Genomic DNA, 24,010 nt, shown 5'->3' on the forward strand with positions numbered 1-24,010 from the left:
ACCACGCCCGGCTGATTTTTTGATTTATTGTAGAGATGAGGTCTCACTGCCCAGGCGGGTCTTGAACCCGTAGACTCAGGCCATCCACTCACCTCAGCCTCCCAAAGGCGCGGGATGACAGGCTGAGCCACCTATTCTTGAGATCACCCTTAGCTTTAGAGCCGGAGTGCTCCCTGTGGAATGTCAGGGCATATGTTCCTGCTTCTTCCCTCAGGGGAGCCCTCTGGACCAGGGCTCTGGAGGTGGGGATGGGGCATGCAACACCCTAGCTCTGGAAGCTCGGTGGTGGAGGGACAGCTGGCAGTGGGGCCTCTTGCGTGTCTCTCCCGCTGTGGGAGCATTGTCTGGTGAGTGGGCTGTCGATCCCTGGTGTGCTTGTGTGCCATGCCTGAGGGTAAACAGAAGGCAGCCCTGCCTGACAGGGCTTGCCAGGCTTAACCTCAGCAGCGGGGGCTGGGGACAAGGACTCCCGAAGGATGCAGAAGGCCCTGACCTGGGGGCTAAAGAGAGGGAGCCCTGAGTTCCCGGCAGGTATCTAAAGCCTGACTGAGAGGAGTCTTGGTTCACGTACCGCGGGCTGGCCAAATTTTCATAGATTTTCTGACTGAATTTTCATAGATTTTATTGCGCAAACGTTTCTCCGTTTGCCGTTGGCCTATAGGACCATTTCCAGGGGCCTGGAGTGTGTGTCCTATAATTTGCAGCCAGTGGGGCTTGGGCTCCTCCCACTCTTGTCCTCCCAGTCCCCTCCTGTAGCTGCCTTTCGAGCTAGCCTCCCTGCCTCCACACTTGGTGACCAGTTCCTTCACGATGAGCCCCTGGCCGCCCTCGGGAGGAGCACTGATGTGCTCCCTCCTCCCTTTTGGATTCTGCTTCTGTGACCCGCAGGCCCAGAGAGTCACCTTCCCTCGCTAACTTTCCTAGGATGGGTTTGGGCCCTGTGGGGGTGCAGAGTTTGTCCAGGAAGCACAAGTCCCGGTGGCCAAGTGCTGTGATGTGGCGGGCATTGGTGCTGAGGGTGTCCTTGGAGCTGCTGTGCTCACCCGTGGTCTGACCTGACCTGGAGATTAGCACCGGCCGGCGCTGCCTCCATTTTGCTGTCATCCCACACGAACATTACCTTGGATTTATTGTTTTTTCTCTCTCCAGGGGCCACTCAATAGTGAGTCATCCAACCAGAGCTTGTGCAGTGTGGGCTCCTTGAGTGACAAAGAAGTAGAGGTAAGAAGCTGCATCTGTGGCATGATGTCACATGTCCACGTGTTCAGGCCGGCTTGGACGGTACCACTGCCTCTGTGCACATCTGCCCTCTGAGCTGTGCACTGTGTGCATCTGCACAGCTGTGATGAGGATTCACGGGTTCGGACTATTGCCATCCTGTGTGGGTTTTGACACTAATGTTTTGCTTTGTTGCCATCAGTGAAGGGCAGAAGTCGACAGCATTTTCCTGCTGAAGTGGATGATAAGATTTTTTGTTGGGCAGGTAGCATAGCTGCCTGGACACAGTCTGAGTATACTTCTGCAGCTGCCTACTGTGCGCTTGGATAAAACTTTCACTTAGCTAGAGTCATTGAATTGACTGTGCAAATCTTTTCTTTTTGGAAAGAAAGGATCTGTCTAAAGTCTCCTAAAGTAGAAATATTGCAGCAGCAGTTGTTTTCGAACCTGCCATAGCATAGACATTTGTCCTGCGTTTGTGCTTCATAAAATATCTTACCTAAGCTTTGTAGCAACTCTGATTTACAGATGAATAAATTAAAGCTCTGGCATTTTAAGCAGTTTGCCAAAAATTGTGTAGATAGTTTGGTTCTAGACTCTACCCTTTCTTATACTGTTTTAGGAGCAGAGACCCTGCTGGGCCCAGTGGCACACACCTACAGTCCCAGCTACTCAGGAGGAGAGGTGGGAGGATCACAGGAGCCCAGGAGGTCAGGTCCAGCTTGGGCAGCATAGTGAGACCCTGTCTCAATCAAGGAGTAATATAGTGCATGAGTGCAGGGCAAACTCAGGCCTTACTGTGCCAGTCGGAGCTCCTTACATGCTTGACATCTTGTGTGTGCTCTGCTTTTCTGATGTGAAAATGTATCCAAATGCTAACTAATTGTGACATGTGTGGTATTCAACAGACTCCTGAGAAAAAGCAGAATGACCAGCGCAATCGGAAAAGGAAAGCTGAACCATACGAAACTAGCCAAGGTAGTAATCATTTCACACCGACCAAACCCTGAATTCTCATGTTCTTAGATGTAATTTTCTATTGCACACCACATAGTTGGTTTGTACTTAGGGGTTTCTCGCAGGAAGTTTCTAAACCTGGAGGGAACTGTCAGGCTGTCTGTCATAGACTTGCCGTTGGATGTACATCTGACAGAACAGTGTCCAGTCTCTGTTCTAAGTTAACGATCTGCTCACCATGGTTTTTCTCCAGACCAAGCATGTATTATGAAAAGTGGTCACACTGATGTTTTCACTTCGCCTTGCATTGGGTCAGGGATTTGTAGGTGACTGACAGCCAGAAATGGCCTTATTTGATTACTGTCTGTCACCCGCTGTTCTTCCATGATACTCAGTTGAACATTGGGATCCACTGGCATCAGTCTGTAAATGTGATGGTTATGTCAGCTATCTTTTTTCTTTTTTTTTTTGAGTCAGAGTCCCCTGGGCTCAGGCAATCCTTTCACCTCTGCCTCCCAAAGTGCTGGGATTACAGGCATGAGCCACCATGCCCTGCTGATGCCAAATATTTTGATATATTCAGAGGAAGGACACAGGGCTGGGTTTTTTTTCTCCCATTCTAAGGAATGGAAGTCCAGTCTTTTTGCCTTATTCTTATTTGCTTTAGTCTACAGGTAATTCATTTTGTCTTTTGGAGGAAAGTTCTCCCACAGTGACAAAATCATATAGAATTTTGTGTGAAATAAAATCAGCCCGTCAGTTCTGAGGAGTTTGTTCTAAATTCTCCATTCCCTTAGACTGGGGTGTAGATTATAGGTTAGTTTATTTTGATTCACAGTTATGGCATCAATTTTGTTAGGTATTTATAAGGAGGCTATTGAATCGTAAAGCTGTGAAACATTCTTCCTCTCACTGCTGGTTCAGTCTTTGGTCCTGTGGAGGAAGCACTGTAGTTAAAGTGCAGATGTTTTGGCTTATCTGTTAAAAGTAAAGCTGGCGCTTGAGTTGTGGCCGTCTGTGCCGTGATTGCACAGAAGGGCAATTTTAGCGAATGCTGGTTTTCGCGTGACTTGGAAAACTTGTACTTACTTTGGTTTCATTTTCAGGGAAAGGCACTCCTAGGGGACATAAAATTAGTGATTACTTTGAGGTAAGTTACATTTTTGGAAAAAAACTAAGTGCTTTTTAAAACACGGAAGTCCTTGTGTCCTCCGGAGGCGTAGAAAGCAGTCAGACCTGGCCTTGACGGGCACTTCTCCCTCCCCACCTCCACCAAGTGAGACTGCCCATCCTCAGTCAGAGGAAATGACTGTGACTGCGAAACACAAACGTGGTTACGCTGTGTCTTGCCTGTGATGATGCAAGAGTTCACAAGGAGGCAATGCTTCTCTGACCAGGCGGGCTTCTGTCTTATAAAGACTGCGGTGGGCTGGGTGGACTTGCCCCTTTAGCCAGCCGACCGTGCGGGAGCTCTGACCATCCTTAGTGGTCTAAACAACCCTGGTGTCCCCCCCCGCCACTGCACTGCGCTCCGGGCACTCGGAGACAAGGAGGGAACATACTTCTCTCGTGTGCTTTCCAAGCCCCCAGGACCTTCAGCTTCTAGCCGTGTTTTCTTGATATCTTGGTACGTTTCTGCTGTAGCTCCTTCTTAAAAACCCCACTGAAGAGATGGCAGAATCTGACAGAGGTGACATTTTCTCTCTTGAGTAAGCCGTGTTGACTTAAGGGGCCACGTGTGATTAAGTCCTGTTGTGTTAATCTTTGACCTCCTTATCTGAAATGAAGCACAGTACTGTTTTGAATTATTCATGTCCGTTTTTCCCTGTTGGCCAGTTTGCTGGGGGAAGCGGGCCAGGAACCAGCCCTGGCAGAAGTGTTCCACCCGTTGCACGATCCTCACCGCAACATTCCTTATCCAATCCCTTACCGGTAAGCATCGCCCGGAGAACCCCAAGCCTGTTGCGGGAGCAAGCAGCCCAGGGATCCACGCACACAGTGGCGCTTCCACGGATTCCCGTGGGGCTGAGGCACGGGGAGAAGCCCATGGTTTTACCTAAGTCACTGACTCAGAGTCCACGCTAGGTCCACAGATGAGCTTTTTACAAGCACAGACACTGCTCGCCCAGTGTAATAAGTTCCCTTGAAGCCCACAGCTCAGTGGTCAGGGAGGTGAATCCAATCCAGACATAAGATTGCTGTCTCCCCAGCTTCTGTGCTTCTGTGTTCCTCTTTTCTTAAGTGGGGCTGCCCCTCAGGGTCTGTGAGACCTTCAGGGCTCACGGTGGTGCAGTGAGAAGCTGCTGCTGTGCCTGTGGGGATGGGTTTGTTTTCACTGGTGAGAGCGGAAGGTCTTAGAAACAGCTAAGTCAGTGGTTCCGGCAGGCAGCTTGGCCTCGGGGGACATCTGGTAGTGTCTGGAGCCATTATCGGTGGTCACAGCCAGGCGCTGTGGGAGGTGCCTCAGGCACCTGCTGCACAGAGCCCGGGGCCACTGGGAAGCCTGCGGCAGCAGTCGCCTGGCCCCCACACCCACAGCACCCAGGTTGGGAGTCCTGAGTGGGCTGACGGGGGTTGTGTGAACTTGCCCCGTGCCTGGGCCTTGCTGGGCCTCTTGCCCTGCCAGTTGCCTGGAGGGTCTTGGGTGTGGCCTCCAGGGCAAGAGTTGCCGTCTTGGGTCCCTGTTTGAAGGTGAAGTTGGTTTCTTTGCTTGGCAGAGGTGTGTAGTGCCGCTCCTCCCGAAATGCCCCAGGCTTCTGACTGGCCCGGTATTTTCAAATGAACATCCTCCCCCACTGCTGTCTCAGAGAGACATCATTCATGAGGACTCCGGTCATTGTTAAGGCACTTAGGAAAATTTGCGCAAACAGCTGAAAATCTCTTGCTGCTGTGTCATCCTTGCCGTATCTTAAAATGCTGGACATGTTTGAGGAAAGACCTGATTAGATAGGTGGAGGTTTGTCAGATAACTGTTGAGGAAGCCTGTGTCTCTGTTGTTGTTTTTTTAAGTGTTAGACCAATTAAAGTTTAAAATATCTTAAATGAGATTGCAGATTATATTTGTAGAATTTCTAAATGTTGTCTACTTTTTAAAAATTTTTGTATGGGATCTCGCCCTGTCACCCAGGCTGGATATACAGTGGCGCAGTCATAGCTCACTAAAGCCTCGGACTCAAGCGATCCTCCTGCCTCAGCCTCTTGAGTAGCAGGGACTATCGGCACATGACTCACTCTTTGAAATTTATTGTGGAGACAGAGTCTTGCTCTGTGCCCAGGCTAGTGTCACACTCCTGGCCTCAAACGATCTTCCCGCCTTGGCCAGCCAAGTAGCTGGGACTAGAGACTTGAGCCACCACCAGTCTCTGCCACTCTTTTCTTCCCAAAATGTTTGTTTCTTTTGGTTTTTTAACAGCGTGACCTCCGCTGGGCTCGGTAGCTCAGCCTGTAATCCCAGCACCTTGGGAGGCTGAGGCGAGTGGATTGCCTGAGCCCGTTAGTTCAAGACCAACCCAGGCAACTTGGTGAGACCTCGTCTCTACAATAACTAGAAAATTAGCCAGGAGTGGTAGCACATACCTGTAGTTTCAGCTACTTGGAAGACTGAGGCGGAAGGATCGCTTGAGCCCAGCAGGTCAAGGCTGCGGTGGCCGGAAGCGTGACACTACATACATTCCAGCCTGGGCAACAGAGTGAGACTCCAACTCAAAAAAAAAAACAGCGTGATCCCCTACCTTGTACGTGTCAGCTTAGGTAGAATCTTACCTGAAGCCTGAAGCACTGCTCTCAGTGCCCTGTAGACCTTCCTGCCTGCTGGATGGAAGTGGTGCCCGCCAGCGTTGCTAGGCATTAAGGCAGGCCCTACCTCCATCTCCCATCCCATGTTCTCCTCTGCATCCGGTTCCATTGTTGGCTGTGCCCTCGCTCCCCTCCTTTGCTTTCTCCAGCACATCTGCCCGAAAGAGGCCAGGCTGGCTCATCCTCTGCCTCTCCTTGCCAGCCTGCCTGCAGGTAGCCCTGCCCTGGGTTGAGGAAAGTGCCGCCCTAGGCTGACGGGCCCACCTGCCTGGGGCCATCATTTTCCAGCACCCGGCTGCCCTTAGCCCTGCTGCTTCTGGCCATTTGCCCCCACTCCCGTCTCTGCCCCACGAGAGGGCCATATGTCTGTTGTCTCCTGCAGGCCTCCAGCAGTGCTGCTGCAGCTGATGGCCTTGCTGTTTCTATTTTGCTAAGAAAATTGAAACTGTCAGAAGCGAGCTTCACGCGCCCTATATCTGTTGCACTGCTTGGACTTGAAGATGTCCAGAGGAGCTCGTGCTCCCCCTCACCCCCAGACAGCACCTCTCTCCTGGTGGCCCTGTCCAGGTGGATGGCCATTCACACTGGCCGGGTTTCGAGATGTGACCTCACGTCCCCCGAGTGAAGCCATCAGAAAGAACTGCTCTTCTTTCTTGTGTCTCAGTGTCAGGCCGCTGGCCTGTCCTGGTCCTCTGCATCGGCTTCGGAGGTCGGATGTGGTCTCTTTGCCTTTGCCCTGGCTCGCTGTCATCGCCCACATGGCTGCTAGAAAGCCAAGGCCGTCCTGGCCCTCCCGCGGCCTCCACGATCCACGGCCTCTGCCCGCGGCCTCTCATGCCTGACGCTGCTCTCCCTTGCAGTGTGCCATGTGTCACTGGACGCTGCCCCTGCAGCCATCCCTCCCTCTCCATCAGGCCGTGGCTCAAGAATGACCGTGGCCAAAGGGTTGCCCCTGGCTAACTAAAACAGCAGCCCTGGCACACACACATTTCAATGTATCATTACATTTGTTATTGTTCACACTTATGCATATAGAGGAGAGCACTCAGGTCTACCATTGGCTGAATTTTCACAAGCACAAGAAACAAGATGTTGCCAGCCCTGTGAAACCTCTGGCCCTTCCCCCCTGCCCTGCCCCTCCTACCCCCAGATGGCCACAGTCTGAACGCGCCCAGAGTAGATAGTTTTTCTGTTTTGTGCTTGATGTGGAAGGAATCCTTGAGTGTGTGCTCTTGTGTCTGGCTGCTTTGTCCCATGTCCTGTTGTGAGATTTAGTCCTTTCGTGTTTGTTGCAGATCACTTATTGTCATTGGTATGTGGTATAATTTTAGTACATTTTTATTTAATAATTTATAGCCAGGTATGGTGGCTCACGCCTGTAATCCCAGCATTTTGGGAGACTGAAGTGATGAGCCGAGTCCTCGGGTTTGAGACCAGCCTGGGCAACTTAGGGAGACCTCATCTCTACAACAAATAAAAAAAAAAAATTAGCCGGGCATGGTGGCACATGCCTGTATTTCCAGCTACTTGGAAGGCTGAGACAGAAGGATCTCTTGGGCCCAGCAGGTCAAGGCTGCGGTGACTGTGAGCGTGCCACTGCCCTCCAACCTGGGTGACAGAGTGATACTCCAACTTAAAAAAAAAAAAAAAAAAAATTTATAGATTTTAATTTTTAGCTAAATAATTAATTGCCCATCTTCCGCTAGAACCTTAATCTCCTGAGCGCAAGGACTTTGTTTTGTTCACCGCTGTTTCTATCTCAATACTTATTACATAAAGGTATAATTTTTTAACTGATTTCCCCTACTTGACATGTGAGGAGTCATATCTTGTTTAATTTTCAGCCTCCAACTCCCAAAACAGTGCTTGGTACACACTGGCTGCTCAGAACTATTTTCTGAAAAAGAATTATTTTCACCTTTTTTTCTGTAAATGATTTTTGATGATATTTTTTGTTAAATATCAAAAACTAAAGGTCGGATGAGGTGGCTCATGCCTGTCATCACAGCACTTTGGGAGGCTGAGGCAGGAGAATTGCTTGAGCCCAGGAGTTTGAGATCAGCTTGGGCAATATAGTGAGACCTCGCCTCTACACAAAATTGAAACGTAAGCTGGCCTGAGCCCGTGGGTTCGAGACCTGTCTGGGCAACTTGGCGAGACCTCATCTCTACAATAAATCAAAAAATCAGCTGGGCGTGGTAGCGCGCACCTGTAGTTCCAGCTACTTGGAAGGCTGAGGTGGAAGGATCGCTGGAGTCCAGCAGGTAGAGGCTGCGGTGGCCAGGAGCAGCCACTGCACTCCAGTCTGGGTGACAGAGTGAGACTCCAACTCAAAAAAAAAAAAGAAAGAAAAGTAAGCTGGGTGTGGTGGTGTGCGCCTGTAGACCCAGCTACTCAGAAAGCTGAGAAGGAAGGATTGCCTGAGCCCGGGAGGTCAAAGCTGCAGCAAACTTGTGATTGTGCCACTGCACTCCAAACTGGACAACAGAGTGAGACCCCATCTCTAGTAAATAAAAGTATATAAAGCATGAATATTCTCATGCAGGAATTGGCAAAGCACAGTCCACAGCTGGCAGGCTATGAATGATTTTTAGATTTCAAAACGGTTTTAGAAACAAAGAAGAATATATGGCAAGAGATTGATGTGGCCAGAAAAGCATAAAATATTTTTATCTGGTCCTTCACCAAAGCTTCCAGAAAATCACTGTAGAGCTACCTCCGTGTCCTCATCACATGCAGGTGGACTCCTCCCCACCCAGGACAACTATCTGCTCTGCCTGAGTCCGGCTCCCTCCCAGCCCCCAGAGCCCATGTGCTTTCCTCATGGCTTCACCCTCCATGTACGCATCCCGCGGCAAAATAGTGTTGTCACTATGTCACTTGGTCAGTGTTTAAATCTTCTGTGTTTAGGTTTCTGGCTGTTTGTTCTATCAGTTAGTAAGAGGGGTTTGTGTATTCTTGTCTTTCTGTGATTGTGGAAGTTGTCAGTTTCTTCCTATATTTATTTTAATTTTGCTTTATGTATTATTAAGTGACTCTCTTAATCTCTTTAAAGCTTTAATGCGACTTATATGATGCTTGACATACCCAAACCACTGTGTGGCATAAATATCTCTATTCTCGCCCTGTCAGCTTTTCAGCATTGTTTTCTATATACCTCTGACCAATATCATATAGTTGGATGTTTTTCTCTGTTTATAATCTTTCTTTAACTTTCATCCTATTTACACTCAGTGGAGGTTTAATTTACATTTCAGTGTGTTTTCTTTCTTTTTTTCTTTCTTTTTTTGAGTTGGAGTCTCACTCTGTCTCCCAGGTTGGAGTGCAGTGGCAAGCTCACGGCCACTGCAGCCTCGACCAGTTGGGCTCAGGTGATCCTTCCACCTCAGCTTTCCAAGCAGCTAGAACCACAGGCATGTGCCGCCAAGTCTAGCTGGTTTTTGGATTTATTGTAGGGATGAGGTCTTGCCATGTTGCTCAGGTGGGTCTCAAGCCCCTGAGCTCAGGTAATCCTTCTTCCACCTCCCAAAGTGCTGGGATTACAGGCATGAGCCTCTGCACCTGGCTTCAGTGTGTTTTCTTTCTGCCTGTTCTCTATTCCTTTTTCTTTCATTTCTTGCTTTCATTGAGACTTTGTTTGTCGTTTGTTTGTGTAACCATCTGATATTTTCCTCATCTTCTGGTAGCCAGGCCCTCTTTGGTGCTTATCTTAGAAATCACCACATGCATCTTTAATATGCCAAAATTTGATGTCAGTAGTAGCTTCTGTCCTTCTCCCAACTCTGTTACCTGACTTGGTGGTGGTTTATGTTTCTGTTATGCCTTTTGTGGTCTCATACGACATCCTTTCGTTTCGTGTTGTCGTTGGTGTCTGTCAGGGATGTCTGTGTTTACCACTTTCTTTTCTTGCTTGTTTTCTTGTTTACCTCTTCCGAGTGTTCCTTTAGCCTTCCCCTAGTACACATCTGCAGGGGATGGGCTCTACATTTTGATTGCTGAAATACTTTCATTTTTCCCTTACTCTTGGAAGGTATTTTTGCTGTGCATATTTTTAGGTTGGCATTCTTTTCTTTTAATGCAGTTGAATAGTATGTCATGATCACCTTCTGGCTCCTATTGTGACCTGGCAAGACCTTGTTTCTACAATAAATCAGAAACTTAGCTGGGCATGGTGGTGTGTGCCTGTGGTACCAACTACTTGGAAGACTGAGGCGGAAGGATCACCTGAGGCCAGTAGGCTGAGACTGCGGTGGCCGTGAGTGTGCCACTGCACTCCAGCTTGGGCAACAGAGTAAGACTCTGACTTAGCCTCCATTCACTTGTTTTTTTGAAGGTATCTACTTTTTTCCCTCGCTGCTTTAACAATCTTTGTCTGTAGTATTCTGTAATTTTGCCATGTTACATCTTTTCATTTCTCTTGCTTGTGATTTGTGGGGCCTCTGGAACCTGTGAGCTGGTGCTTGTCCTCTGTTCTGGATTATTCTTAGCCACTGTCTCTTCTGCTGTCTGGGTACTGTTCTCCCTACCCCCCTTATCTATGTATCTATGTATCTATCTTGAGTCAGAGTCTTACTCTGTCACCCAGGCTGGAGTGCGGTGGCACACTCATGGTCATTGCAGCCTCAACCTACTGGGCTCAGGTGATCCTTCCAAGTAGCTGGAACCACAGGCTCACGCCACCATGCCCAGCTAAGTTTTTGATTTATTGTAGAGACGAGGTCTTGCCAGGTTGCCCAGACTGGTCTCGAACCCCTGGGCTCAAGAGTCCTCTTGTCTCCACCTTCCAAAGTGCTGGGATTACGGGTGTGAGCCAGTGCACCTGCCCCCCCCTTCTTAGGAAGTCCTTCCTAGCTATGCACCAGGCAGCTCCTTCCACCCCATGGCCTCTGACTCCTTTTTCATGTTTTGTTTTGTTTTTGTCATGCTCCATGATCGTTAAGTTCTTTTTTTCGCCTTTCATTCCCCACGTTCTCTATTCTCTTATCTCTGCTTGAGTTCTTGATTTTGGCTACTGCCTTTTTTTAAAAAAGAAACTTCTGTTCCCTGTAGATATGTTTTCAAACCTGTCTTTATTTTTTAATATAGTAGATGTTGTTGTCTTGTATCCACACCTGATGACTCTGGTATCTGAAGTCTTTGTTTGCCTACTGCTGCTCTCTCTCGTTTCTGAGCTGTTGCTCCTGGCTTTGTTTCTTTACGCTTCGCTTTTTAACTGTGTTCCTCATTGCTCCTGAAAAACTATGTGCGAGATTCTTTAAGATCTAGACCGAAGATGTATTCCTCCAGGGAGTGTTTTTGTTTTCTTCTTCGAAACACCTAGAGAATCTACCTACTGCTTTAAACTACAGAGTTTATGGCTCGTGTTCGTTTGGTTTGTGTCTTTTAACCACCAGGAAGTGCTGAGTTGGGTAATGTTGACATTTCTCAGGAGAACCTCACCCCTGCTTGCCAGGGCAGCTTCCTGGCCTCCGAGGGTGGGGAGTGCTTTCTTCCGGCTGGCCCTTTCCTGGAGGACGCAGTCCCAGGGAGGCCCAGCTTCAAATTGGGAGGGTTTCCTGATGAGCCCATGTCTGCGTGGGCTTTGGCCTGGGACTGCCTGGCACATGGTACCCTGGAATAGAGGTTTCAGATCTGCGGTGCTCTTGGGTCGTGTGTGGCTTGGGCGCTTTTACCTGTCTCGTGCCGTGCAGACCTCTGATATTTCACATACTCCTCAGTGCTTTTGATTTTTTTTCCCCCATATTTTATTCTGTCTTTGTCGTTTTTATCCCCCTCCAGGGAAAGGTTGGTTCAGACATCCTAGCCTGCTGCAATATTTCTTGTTTGTTTGTTTGCTTTCTGAGTTGAGGGTCTCACTCTTTCACCCAGGCCAGAGGACCGTGGCATGATCACAGCTCACCATAGCCACAACCTCCTGGTCTCAAGCGATCCTCCCACCTCAACCTCCTGAGTAGCTGGGACTACTGGTGCCTGCCACCATGCCCAGCTAATTTTGTTATCATTATTATTACTTATAGAGACAAGGTCTCACTGTGTTGCCCAGTCTGTTCTTGAACTTCTGGGCTCCAACAGTCCTCCCATCTCCGTCTCCTAGAGTACTGGAATTGCAAGATGAGCCACTGTGCCGGCCTAGAGATGTCTAACGTCTTTCCACGCTTGGCAGATATGGGTTGCATGTGTGGCAGGCTACTCATTTTAGTGTTGCAGCTTCAGAGATGCCCTCCCCGTGTGGGGAGACTATTGTGGTGAGTGGACGTCATAAGGGGTCTGGAGCCCAAGCTGAGAGTGCCGGATCTGGCTGCTGGGAGCGCTGGACCTGGGGAGGACTCGCTCACGAACGCAGCACTGAACTCCTTGTCAGGCTCATTTTGATTCACACGTTTTACTTCTGTGTTCTGACATAAAAATGAAAACTTGCAGCATTCATGCTGATCGCGAAAGCTCGACAATTCAGATGTGCTGAAACAGAAAATCCCCGCCTGAAGAGCTGTCCCGGAGGTGTGCGCTGGTGGATGCTCATTGACCTTGTGGCGTGTGCTCTCGTGTGTTGATGTGATTGTCTCCTCGGCTCTGTGTGTTGACTGGCGTCACCCTAGCGCTCTTTAAACAGCGCCGTCGTGCATGTCCTTGTGCGTACATCTGTGCGGGTGCATTTCTTCCTTTAGATAACATTCCCTAATTGTAATTCTCAGGTTAAACACGATGCTCATTTGAAAATGTCCTCACTTGACTTGCTATATTATTTACAGTCTGAGAGTCCCGGTTTCTGCACACCCTACTAACACTGCATTGTATCCTTGCCATTTTTACCAGTGAGAGAAAAACCTTGTTTCCACTTGCATTCTTGGGTGATATGTAACACTGAAATGACATTTAATGGCCTTCGTGTTTTTTAGTTTTTATTTTTTTAATTTTATTTATTTATTTTTGAGTTGGCGTCTCACTCTGTCGCCCAGACTGGAGTGCAGTGGCCGCTCCCGGCCACCACAGCCTCGACTGCTGGGCTCCGGCCATCCTTCTGCCTCAGCCTTCCAAGTACCCGGAATTACAAGCATGCGCTACCACGCCCGGCTGATTTTTTTGATTTATTGTAGAGATGAGGTCTCACTGCCCAGGTGGGTCTCGAACCCGCGGGCTCAGGCAATCCACTCACCTCAGCCTCCCAAAGGCGCAGGATTACAGGCTGAGCCACCGTGGGGTCTCTTGCCCTTGTCTCTTTAGGGATATTTGTTGGGTTTTTTGTTTGTCTGTTTTTGTGGGGTTTTTTTTTTTACTGATGGGCAGGAGCACATTGTTTATTGTAAGCATTGTAAATATTTCTGCCTGTTTGTTATCTTATCTTTCAACTGTAGTATGTTGACTTTTATAATCCAGATATAAAAAATCTGAAGTTGTCAAATTTACCAGTGTTTTTCCCTTGTGACTTTAGGGGTCTTTTGTTATTCTAGGTTTTCCTCTATGGTTTATATTTTCAGTGTCACGTTTTAAAGGCCCTTCATTGCTGAAAAGTTATGAAAATGTGTTCATATTTTCTTGTACTTTGTATGTGTGCTGAAAGTAGTGACACCTACACAAATGACCTGCCATCGTTTAATGTGTTCCCACCAACTGGAGTTGCACTTTAATCACAAGTTATGCAGCCCTATTTATATGGGTCTGTTTCTGAATTCTCTGTTCTGTGCTGCTGGTCCATCTGGCTGCTCCTGTACCTGTAAGATGCTGTTTTAGTTAATGTAGCTTTGTAGTATGTTTTGCTATCTCACCAAATTTCCCTGATATTTTAAAAAGGTTACGTGGCTAATTTTGATTATTTTTCCAAATGAACCTTAGAATTAATTTGTGAAACTCCACAAAAAAAGCACCCCAAAAGAGCGAGGAAGACCCTAGCTGATCACTATACCACAACAACCCTGTCCCCAGGGGAGAAGAAGGCCAAAAGCAAAATAAAAAACCTAATCGGTTTTTAGAGAAATTCGTTGTCTGTACAATTTGAACCCAAGAACATGGTACTGCAGTTTGCTTTAGATCATCTTTTATGTTTATCTGCAAAGCTGTATAATTTTTTTTCTCATGTATCCTGAACATTTCTTAAACTTACTTTTAGGTATTTTATAGATTCTTTTGCTATTTTCAATCTACTTTTCCTTCCATTACATGCTCTGATTATAATCAATTGTTGGTATATGGGGAAACTATTGACTTTGTGTTTTTATTTTGTATTTGGCCATCTTAACTACGTTCTCCTAATTGTTAACGTAGTTTTTCAGTTGACTTCCTTGGTTTCCTTTATGAATAGTTATATCATCCAGAAGCAACACTTTTTAAATCTTTACTATTTCCTAACATTTATACCTCATATTTCCCCCCTTATTCCAATGACTAAAATGTCTTTAATGACGTGGAAATGTATTACTGTGTGAGCCCGTCTGGTTCCTAACGTTAATGAAAGGGTCTCCAGTGTAGTGCCATTAATTATGGTGTTTTATGTTGACTTTTGAAAAATGCTCTTTATTGTATTAAAGATGGATAGTTCCAGGTTTTTAAGAGTTGCCCAACAAGGTGCAAATCATTTTTGGTATCCAAAGGAAGAATCACTTTTTTCCTGCCTAACACTAGTGTAATGAATTACATCACATGTAATTTCATATAATTGATTACAATGTGGTTAATGAATCGCATCAGTCGATTTGCTGCTGCTGAACTATTTTTACATTTTAGAATGAGTCATGCATAACCGTGGTGACTTGTTTTTAGTATACTGCGGAGTTTGTCCGCTAGCACTTATTTTGGACTTTTGCACTTAAGTGTAGCGTAATGAGAACAGACTTGTGAGTGAAATGAGCCCTACCTGTGGAGCCCTGGGACGGCATCCTGATGTCATCTGCCTCCAGGGTAGGGTCGCGTTTCCCAGGTAGCACTAGGCCATTAGGAGACTGGCTTGCTGGTCTGGACTAAGTAATACTGTCAGTTGAGAGTCGTGGAAATGCAGAACCCTCACCGCGCCACAGAGCTGGAGTGGAGTGTTGCCTCGGGCCTTAGATGGGTTGTGATCCAGTGACGGTGTGTGATGCTCTTCAGAAAGCTTTCCAAGAGCTCTCTTGGTCCGACATCATCTTGCGTTTGAGTGTTGTTTGCCGGCCTGTGGCGTGTCCAGCAGCGTCAGCCCTCTCCCATGTCACGTGTGTGTTTTCTCTCGTGTCTTCCAGCGGCGAGTGGAGCAGCCCCTCTACGGCCTCGATGGCAGTGCTGCCAAGGAGGTGGCTGAGGAGCAGTCTGCGCTGCCCACCCTCATGTCCGTGATGCTGGCGAAGCCGCGGCTGGACACGGAGCAGCTCGCGCAGAGGGGAGCCGGCCTCTGCTTCACGTTCGTTTCCGTGAGTGCCCAGGCCGAGCGTGTAGACCCGTCCTTGCCCTGAAATGGAGAGGAGGACACCTCTGAAGGCTCTGTGCTCACATGCGCCTCCGGGGGAGACTGCTTTCCAGGCCCGCGCACACAGCGGGCAGGGAGGCATGCCCTGAGAGGGACAAAAGAGGAAAGAAAACTCAGATCTGATTCCGTTAACCTAGACACTTGGGTGACAAAAATAGGCGCTCCAGGCTTGAGTCGTCCCTGGTGGCTGTGAATGCCCACGGGGTTTGAGTGTGAAGCAAGCCTCCCCCTGCAGCCTCCCGGCCACTCCCAGGATGTCTCGCCTCTCAGCCATGGGTGTTGGCGCGGTTGCTTTCTCCCGGAACACTTGGCTCCTGCTGTGCCTTTCAGCTTGTTTCTCCATCTTGGAAGAGCACAAGTTCGAGTGTTTTGAAGGTTTGGCCCTATTTTAATTTGCCAAAGTATTCTATTATTTTGAGACAGGGTCACCCAGGCTAGAGTGTGGTGGCACAGTCATAGCTCACTGCAACCTTGAACTCCTGGGTTCAAGTGATCCTCCCACCTCTGCTCCTGAGTAGTTGGGACCACAGGTGCGTGCCACTACGCCCAGCTAATTTTTTAAAAGTTTTTTTTTTTGTTTTGTTTTTTGAGAAAGGGTCTTGAACTCCTGGCCTCAAGCGGTCATCCCGCCTTGGCCTCCCAAAATGCGGGGATTGCAGGTGTGAACCTTCATGCCCAGCTTAACTTGCCCAATTATCATGCAATTTGAACCTGAAGTTGTCCCCTTCTGTGCCCTACCAAGCCCCTGTTTGTGGCCAGGGGTGCTGGAGGAATGGAAGCCCCGTTTTCCTGCCCCATTTCTAGGAGCGTCTTTCAGAACTCCAGTTACCACCCACCCAAGCTTGCTCCCTCTTCCTCACCTGCCTTCTCCAGTTTGGGTCTAAGCTTCCTTTTTACTTGCTCTGTGGATTCTGTGAGTCGTGAATCTGTGTGACAGCTCATTCAGAAAGGCAGTGAAAATGGTGAGTGTCGTAAGGAGAGGGAAGAAAAGTCATGACAGTGGTTGGGCAGGTCGAGAGCCATTGTGCAGTGTGTACTCAGGACTGCTCTCCTGCAGTGACGGAGACTCGATCTAGGCAGGAGGCACAGCAGGCCCTTGGGGAGTGTCCTGTGCAGCATCGCTCGTGAGAACACGGACGAGGAAAGAGCTGAGTCCAGCCGCTGTCTGGGTGGAGTTTGCCCGTGTGCCCGCATCGGCGAGATTTCCACCGGTTATTCTGCGTTCTGCTTCCCACATCCCAGAGACGTGTGTACTGTGTACACTGGCCTATTTCCAAGGTCCCAGTCTGCGTGTATGTGTGTTAGTGTGTCTGAGAGAGAGAGAGAGAGAGAGAGAGAGAGAGAGAGAGAGAGAGAGAGAGAGAGTGTGTGTGTCCCTTCAATGACGTGATGTCTGTCCAAGTCTGGCTTCCGCCTGGCGCCCTAAGATTCCAGGAGAGCCCCGCTGACCCTGAACTGGAGTGAGTGGGTAAATTATCACTACACTTGTTTGTATTGATCTTTCTTAGATGCATGTAGAGCTCACGTTTACTTCAGTGTTTATAGTAGGTGTGCTTTGGTCTTTATTGAGAAGTGTGGTGATGATTTTGGGAACAGAAATATGCCGTAGAAACTTAGCTCGTTTATGTCAATCAATTGGCCTATGGGAAAACTGGTTTTGCTGTTAAATTGTTTCACTTAAAGTTGCAGTTTCTAAGAACCTCTCGGGAGCATTCATAAGGATTTACTGTACTAGGACTTTAAAAAAACAGTTTTTAATCATCAAAGGAGTGAGGAAACTTCTTGTTTGAGGACAGTGTGGCTCTCTCCTGAGTGACAAAGTGGGAGAAGAGGCCCTGTGACGCTGCAAGAGGGCTGGCAGCAGCATGGTGCTCTCTGTGAGAGCACAGTGTTTGACAGCTTGTGGAGAGCACAGGTGTCACTCTTGAGTGTGGCGTGTGTGGGTGCTGTTATGCACTTGGTTTTCTTAAACCTTCCTTTTAGACCTACCTCCCAGGCAGAATCTTGGATAACCAGGGGGTTGCTTCTCCTTTTGTTGTCTTACTGCCTTGAAAACCTTTTTTTCACATGAGGAGTTTCCCTTGATCCATAAACTTGGGGAGTGCCCACTACGTGATGGGCACTGGGGTGGGTACACAGGATGTCAGTCAGCAAGTGCCGGCTCCTGAGCCCTCCCTGAGGGCAGGGGCATGCAGGTAGGCGGGGACAAGGTGGTGGGGGGAGTGACTCAGGCCTGCCCACCGCACCCTTGGACCGTCAGAGGAGCCACTGCACTTTCTCCCGCGGAGAGGTGGCTGCAGAATAACGGCGTCGCGTCTGCAGAAGGAACGTGGAACCTGTGGGAAGACAAGACACCTGAGTGCCTGGGCCCGTCCTGCTTCTCGGCAGTCCCAGCCAGGATCACAGCTCAGTAACAGAAGGAAAGAAGCAAGGACTGAGTGGGGTTGTGAGTCAGTTACCACGAGCTGCGTTCTAGAAAGCCAGGCAGAGGTGGTTTTTGAAAAAAGACAGTGATTAATAACATGAGAAAATGCTCACCTTTGGCTATAAAGGAATGCACAGTAAGACAAGGTAACGTCTTGGCCTAGCAGATGGGTGGGCTAAGAGCTTTGCTCCTTCTCTGGTTGTGGCAGTTTGCTCATCTTCCTGCCTGCGGTCGTTAGACAAGTTGGTAATGAACCTCAGCATCAAGTTTACCGGTCCTTGGGCCCCAGAATTCCGTTCCCATCAAACTACAAGAGATGTCGGAAAGGTGTTGCTTACAACCGCACAAATCCGGAATCCGCGTCCCTCCCACAGTCCTGGAAGAACGCGGCTGTCGTTCTGCCCTGCCCGTGTTGGCTCCCAGGTCTGCCGCGCCCCTCCTCGCAGCGAGTGTTCCTCCTCTGTCCTCCACCCTGGCATGCTCCAGGCCTGCAACCACCTCCATGCCTTCGCCTTCTCCATCCCGTTGCTCTTTGGTCACTGAGGCCTGCCTCCCATGAAGGGCTTGTCCAGTCCTGTCCAGCCAGGCTCTGCCCAAGCTTCAGCCACGCCACCACCTCTGTTGCACTCAGTGCCAGCCAGCATCAGACCCGCATGGCAGGCCGAGCCCCATGCCCTGTCCCCGCCATGTCACCATGATTGTCAGCTTACTCCTCCAAACTCCCAGGCTGAGGCCTCAGGGTCCTTCTTGTCTCTGTCTTCACATGGTACCTCATGGACTTTACCTGCAAAGTGTGTTTGGGATGCACCCTCTTCAGATGCCACCAGCTGCCCCTCCAGCCTGCACATGGCCTCCCATCCACAGAGTGGGCCCAGCACTGCTTTTCTTTCCTGGCGTCTGTCCTCAGCACAGCAGAGCAGTCATGGGGACACCTGCCAGTCCCGCCAGCCACTGGAATCTCTGCACATGGCCCTGCGTGGTGGCCTTGCCCTCCTGATTCCTCTCACTCCTGGCTTTCTTCCTTTCTGACTTCCGTCCACACCAGCCACCTTGTCTCCTTGCCAGGTTCTGTCCACACTGGGTGCCTTATCTCCTCCCACGCTGCCAGGTGCCCACCTCAGCCCCTGCCCCAGCCCTCACCTCTGGCTGCCAGCATCCCCGCACTCTGAACTCTCTGTCTCTGCTTTTGTGTCCCTGCTGGAGACATGGGACGCCCTGTGTGTGATGGCCGCCCCTCCCTGCCGCCTGCCCTCTGACTCCCAGGTCTTCTGTGGGCTTCTTGCCCACTGACCTGCTGTCACACACCCCCAAGGGTGTGGGCTTTCTCAGGTCAGGGACTTGGCTTTTCTCACGTCTGTCTCCGGTGCCTGGACGCTGCCCTAGCAGGCCCTTGTGGAATGATGTGTCACGTGACTTAATAGCAGCATTGGTTTTGTCCAGCTGGCAGAAGAAAGGAGATAGCTGCATACAAGGGTTCCAAATATGTGTTGGTAAAGACAACAAGTGGCAGAATATTGAGAATTTGGTCTTTCAGATGTTTAAGATTAATGCATAATTTTATGTTTCAACATAGACAATTCGAGTGGGTTTTTCTGTTTTGTTTTTCCTTAGAGGAGGTCTCACTGTGTTGCCCATGCATAAGCCAGGTATGGTAGCACGCAACTGTGGTTCCAGCCACTTGGAAGGCTGAGGCCAAAGGATCACCTGAGCCTAGCTGGTCGAGGCTGTGGTGGCTGTGAGCATGCCACTGCACTCCAGCCTGGGTGACAGAGTGACACTCCGACTTGGGGGCGGGGGGAGATGTATTTACTCCCTACTGGAAAGATAAAGTTAACTCACTGGTGTCTTTTACCCAGCCTTCTTTCCCATCTTTTAGGTGTTGTTACCTTATTAAATGTGTGGAAGTTTTAGTTTGTTATTTTAACTATAATTGAGTCTTTTCTGCTTTGTAAGTTCTAAGACTCAAAACAATTTTTTTTCATTTCATGCCACACTTTATTGCGAAAATAAAACAGAGTCTGTGTCCAGGACACAGGGGTCAGGAGTGAGGGGCTCTCCAGGATGCTGCAGAAGGGCACAACTGGACTGGCCACTCTACTGCTTGGTGCCTGGAGAGAAGGGTCTGGCACAGAGAGAAACTGGGCTCACGTGCAGAGAAAACTGCCCCCTGGCCCACTACTCAGTTCTTCTTGCTTGTCTTGATGGCCTCTCGGAACTGCTGTTCCAGCAGGGAGCAATCGCTGAGGAGGTTGAGGATGGCATGGGTGAAGGCTTTCCAGGGGCTAGAGTCTGGTGTGGCCTACACGAATGATCCTATACTCCAAGGAGTGGGGAAATAAAGTTTCTTAGTGTGTAGTTGTCTTTGTTGATGTGAGCAGTCAGGCATCAGGCACCTTGGTGTCCTTGTTAATGGTGACCTTCTCATGAGCCAGAGGGGGCTTTCATGCTAGCACCACCGAGGCATCTAGACCCCAGCCAGCTGCCACCGCTGCCTCCAGCGCCCTGTTAGGCAGCCTCTTCTGGGTAGACTCAAACAATTTAGGAGGGTTTACAGTGTTATGATTGGCCCGCCCTTGGGCCTAGTAGAACAAATGATTTTATCGGCTGTGCTGAGAAAACAGACCTGGTCGTTGGATTCGTTTTAATTGAATGGAGCAGTTCAAGTTGTCAGGGCCTGCTGGACCTTTTTCCCCAGTGCCAGGGCTAGGATTGCACTGAAAGCCAGGTCTTTTAAACTTACATAGATGCTTTTCAAAGCTTGATTTTTTTTTTTTTTTTTTTTGAGTTGGAGTCTAACTCCATCGCCCAGGCTAGGCTGGAGTGCAGTGCCACGCTCACGGCCACCCCAGCATCAACCTGCTGGGCTCTGGCGATCCTTCTGCCTCAGCCTTCCAAGTAGCCGGAACTACAGGCACGCGCTATCATTTTTTTTTAATTGTAAGAGTAGAGCGTGGTTTCATAACTGCATCAGCTGGTGACAGATTGCTTTCTCCTCTTTGACTCGCATTGTGGCCTCATGGAGTCCATGGGTGTGCATCAGTATAGTCTTTTTTTGGTGCCCTATTGGTCACAACTTGATCCTTCTATCAGCTGACGGACACTGCGGCATTTCCACTTTTTAGCTGTCATGAATAGTGCTGCCTTGAACACTGACGCGCAAGTTTTTGTGTGGACACATTTCTTAGTTCTGTGGGGCATATGCTGGTGAGCGAGATTGCTGGGTCCCAAGGCAGCTGTTTTTGGGAAATGGCCAAGCTGTTTTCTATGGCAGCTGTGCCATTTTATATTCCCAGCAGTGGGATATCCCAGTTTCCCCACATTCTTGTCCATTCTTGTCCACACTTGTTATTGTCTGGCTTTTTTTGGTTACAGCCATCCTGATGGTTTCTATTTGCATTTTGCAAATGACTGATGATATTGAGCATGTTTTCATTTGCTTATTGGTCATTTGTATATCTTTGGGGAAAGGTCTATTCAAATCCTTTCCCATTTTAAAATGGGATTGGCTTTGTTGTTGAGACATGAGTGTTCTTTATATATTCTCGATATTAGTCCTTTATTAGAAAAATGATTGGCAAACACTTTCTTCTATTCTGATGCTTTACTTTCCTAATGTTGTCCTTTGAAGCATAAAAGTTTTTTGTTTTGGAAAAGTCCAGTTGTTTTTTTCTTTTGCTTGTGCTTTCTATGTTGTGGCTAAGAAAGTGTTGCCTAACCTAGGAGGAAAATGTACTCGTATTTTCTTACATGTTTTATACTTTGAGCTCTTACATTTAGGTCTGCTCCATTTTGTGTTAACTTTGTGTGTGTGGTGTGAGGAAGGAGGTCCCATTGTATTTTTTGCATATTGGTGTCCAATTGCCCGGCACCGTTTATTGAAAATACTGTCTTTTCCCCATTGACTTTCCTTGGCAGCCTGACCAAAAGTCAGCTGACCATGATGGAAGGGGTTCATTTCCTGGCTGTAAATCTTGCTTCATTGATCTATATGCCTGTCTTCATGCAAGCACCATGGTCTTCATTACCATGTATTTGTAGTGCATTTTGAAATTGGCACGTGGGAGTCTCCAGTGTTGTTCTTTTTCAAAATTACATTAGCTGTTTGGGATCCCTTGCATTTTCTGTACAAGATTTCAGATTAGCCTTCCAGTTTCTGTCAGCAAACCTGTTTATATCCTTGTATTTAGATCTCTTTAACTCTTTCAACAGTTCTGCAGCTTTCTTTTTCTTTTTCTTTTTCTTTTGAGTTGGAGTCTCACTCTGTTGCCCAGACTGGAATGCAGTGGCACGCTCTCGGCCACCGCAGCCTCAACCCGCTGGGTTCTGGCGATCTTTCCGCCTCAGCCTTCCAAGTAGCTGGAACTACAGGTGCATGCTACCACGCCCAGTTAGTTTTTTATTTATTGTAGAGACTAGGTCTTGCCAAGTTGCTGGAGCTGGTCTCAAACCTGCAGGCTCAGGCAATCCACTCACCTTGGCCTCCCAAAGTGCTAGGATTGCAGGCTGAGCCACCGAGCCCGGACTGCGGCTTTCAGTGTATAGATCTTATGCTTCTTTTGTTAAACTTATTCCCAAGCATTTATTCTTGTTATGGTCTTGCAAATGGAATCATTTCTTAACTTGATTTTCAGATTGCTCATTGCTGGATATAGGAATGCAGTTGGTTTCTGTATCCTGATATCTTGTATCTTACAATCTTACTGGACTCATGGCTTGGCTGTAATCATTTTTGTTAGGACCTTTTGTGTTCATCTCATCTGTGTGTACATAGAGATCGCTTTACTTCTTCCTTTCCAATCTGCATACCTTTTATTTTCTTGCCTGAGTGCCCTGGCTGGAACCCTTTGTACAGGGCTGAACAGAAGTGACCAGAGTAGACATCCTTTTCTTGCTCTTTTTGTTGTTGTTGAGTCGGAGTCTCACTGTTGTCCAGGCTGGAGTGCAGTGGCTCGATCATGGCAACCACAGCCTCGACCTGCTGGGCTTGGGTAATCCTTCTGCCTAGGCCTTCTGGGTAGCCGGGACTATAAGCGTGTACCACCATGCCCGATTGTTTTTTAATTGTAGAGACAAGAGCTCACCAAGTTGGCCCAGACCGATCTCAAACCCTTGGGCTCAGGCAGTCCCTCTTGCGTCAGCCTCCCAAAGTCCTGGGATTACAGGTGTGAGCCACCGTGCCCAGCCCCTTGTCTTACTCTTGCTCTTGGGGGAAAGTGTGAGTTCTTTGACAGTAAATCTGATGTTCGCAGTGTGTCTTCCACAGATGGCCTTTTTTTAGGTTGTGAAGGCCCCCTTCCCTCTGAGTCTACTTTTTCCGCACATATTGAAATGAGCACACGGTGTCTTCCTACTCGTAAACAGGAAGCCGAGTCTGTCTGCTTTTCTCCAGTCACACTACTTGTCATATGTAGACTTTTTCACTCAGAAAACCTACCTTTTTATCTCAGAGAAGTGTCATTCTACTGTTTGTCTTGGACTGTGTTTTCCTCTGTCCTTTTCTCGGGAGGCTGAGTTTTGGAGCCTCTACTATTCATGTCTCTTAGCTTTTGTGTGTGTGCTTTGTACTGTTTTATCTTCTGGTGACTTTCTTGACATGTCTTCTAGGTTATTAGCTTGAATTAGCTATGTCCATTTTGTTACCTGTTTTTAAATTTGATCCTCTTGTTTGTCAAGTTTATTGTTCATGTTTGTTGTTGCCTTTTCATATTTATAGATGTAGTATCCTTCTGACCCTCTTTATTTTTATTTGTGTATTTTTAAATTTTTCACATGACACAGATGTAGTATTTTATTTTATTTTTTAGTTTTTTTTTTTCTCAATGTAAGGGAGGCGGACAGTATCTCGCAAAGTAAGTGGGTCACCTTAGGGGCAACCTTTATCCGCTCAAAAAAACGTCTTATGTTAGCAGTGAGGATTCGGGCATCACCCCAAATCGTTATTTTCCTTACCCATAAGTTTAAGGCATTAGTATTTTATTTTTAACATTTTTATTGAATTATCTGTTCGCGCTGTGATTAGGTTTTTGTTGTTGTTGTTGTTGTCTTGGATATTTCCTTGTTTCCTCTTAGTTTTTTTGAAAATATGCGTTTAGTTTTAGTTGAAGGAAGGACTGCGGTTGTTGGCGCGGATGTTTCTGGTGTCATTGTGTTGCTTCCCAAATGCACGCCCCCCCCCCCCCCCCCCC

The 24,010-nt window shown here is 48.2% G+C and overlaps 1 protein-coding gene across 1 annotated transcript in view; it reads left to right on the forward strand.

The window, feature by feature from the left end:
- TLK2 (tousled like kinase 2) overlaps positions 1-24,010 on the forward strand; it is an 83,920-nt gene that overhangs the window by 12,446 nt on the left and 47,464 nt on the right. Inside the window, exons 2-6 of the mRNA XM_008073173.2 lie at positions 1,150-1,221; positions 2,127-2,196; positions 3,282-3,325; positions 4,012-4,107; positions 15,177-15,344. Coding sequence (XP_008071364.1) covers positions 1,150-1,221; positions 2,127-2,196; positions 3,282-3,325; positions 4,012-4,107; positions 15,177-15,344 — 450 coding nt within the window. The remainder of the gene's footprint in view (positions 1-1,149; positions 1,222-2,126; positions 2,197-3,281; positions 3,326-4,011; positions 4,108-15,176; positions 15,345-24,010) is intronic.

Source organism: Carlito syrichta, unplaced genomic scaffold (assembly GCF_000164805.1).
Source record: "Carlito syrichta isolate Samal-C Ts95f unplaced genomic scaffold, Tarsius_syrichta-2.0.1 Scaffold315709, whole genome shotgun sequence".
Lineage (NCBI taxonomy): Eukaryota > Metazoa > Chordata > Mammalia > Primates > Tarsiidae > Carlito > Carlito syrichta.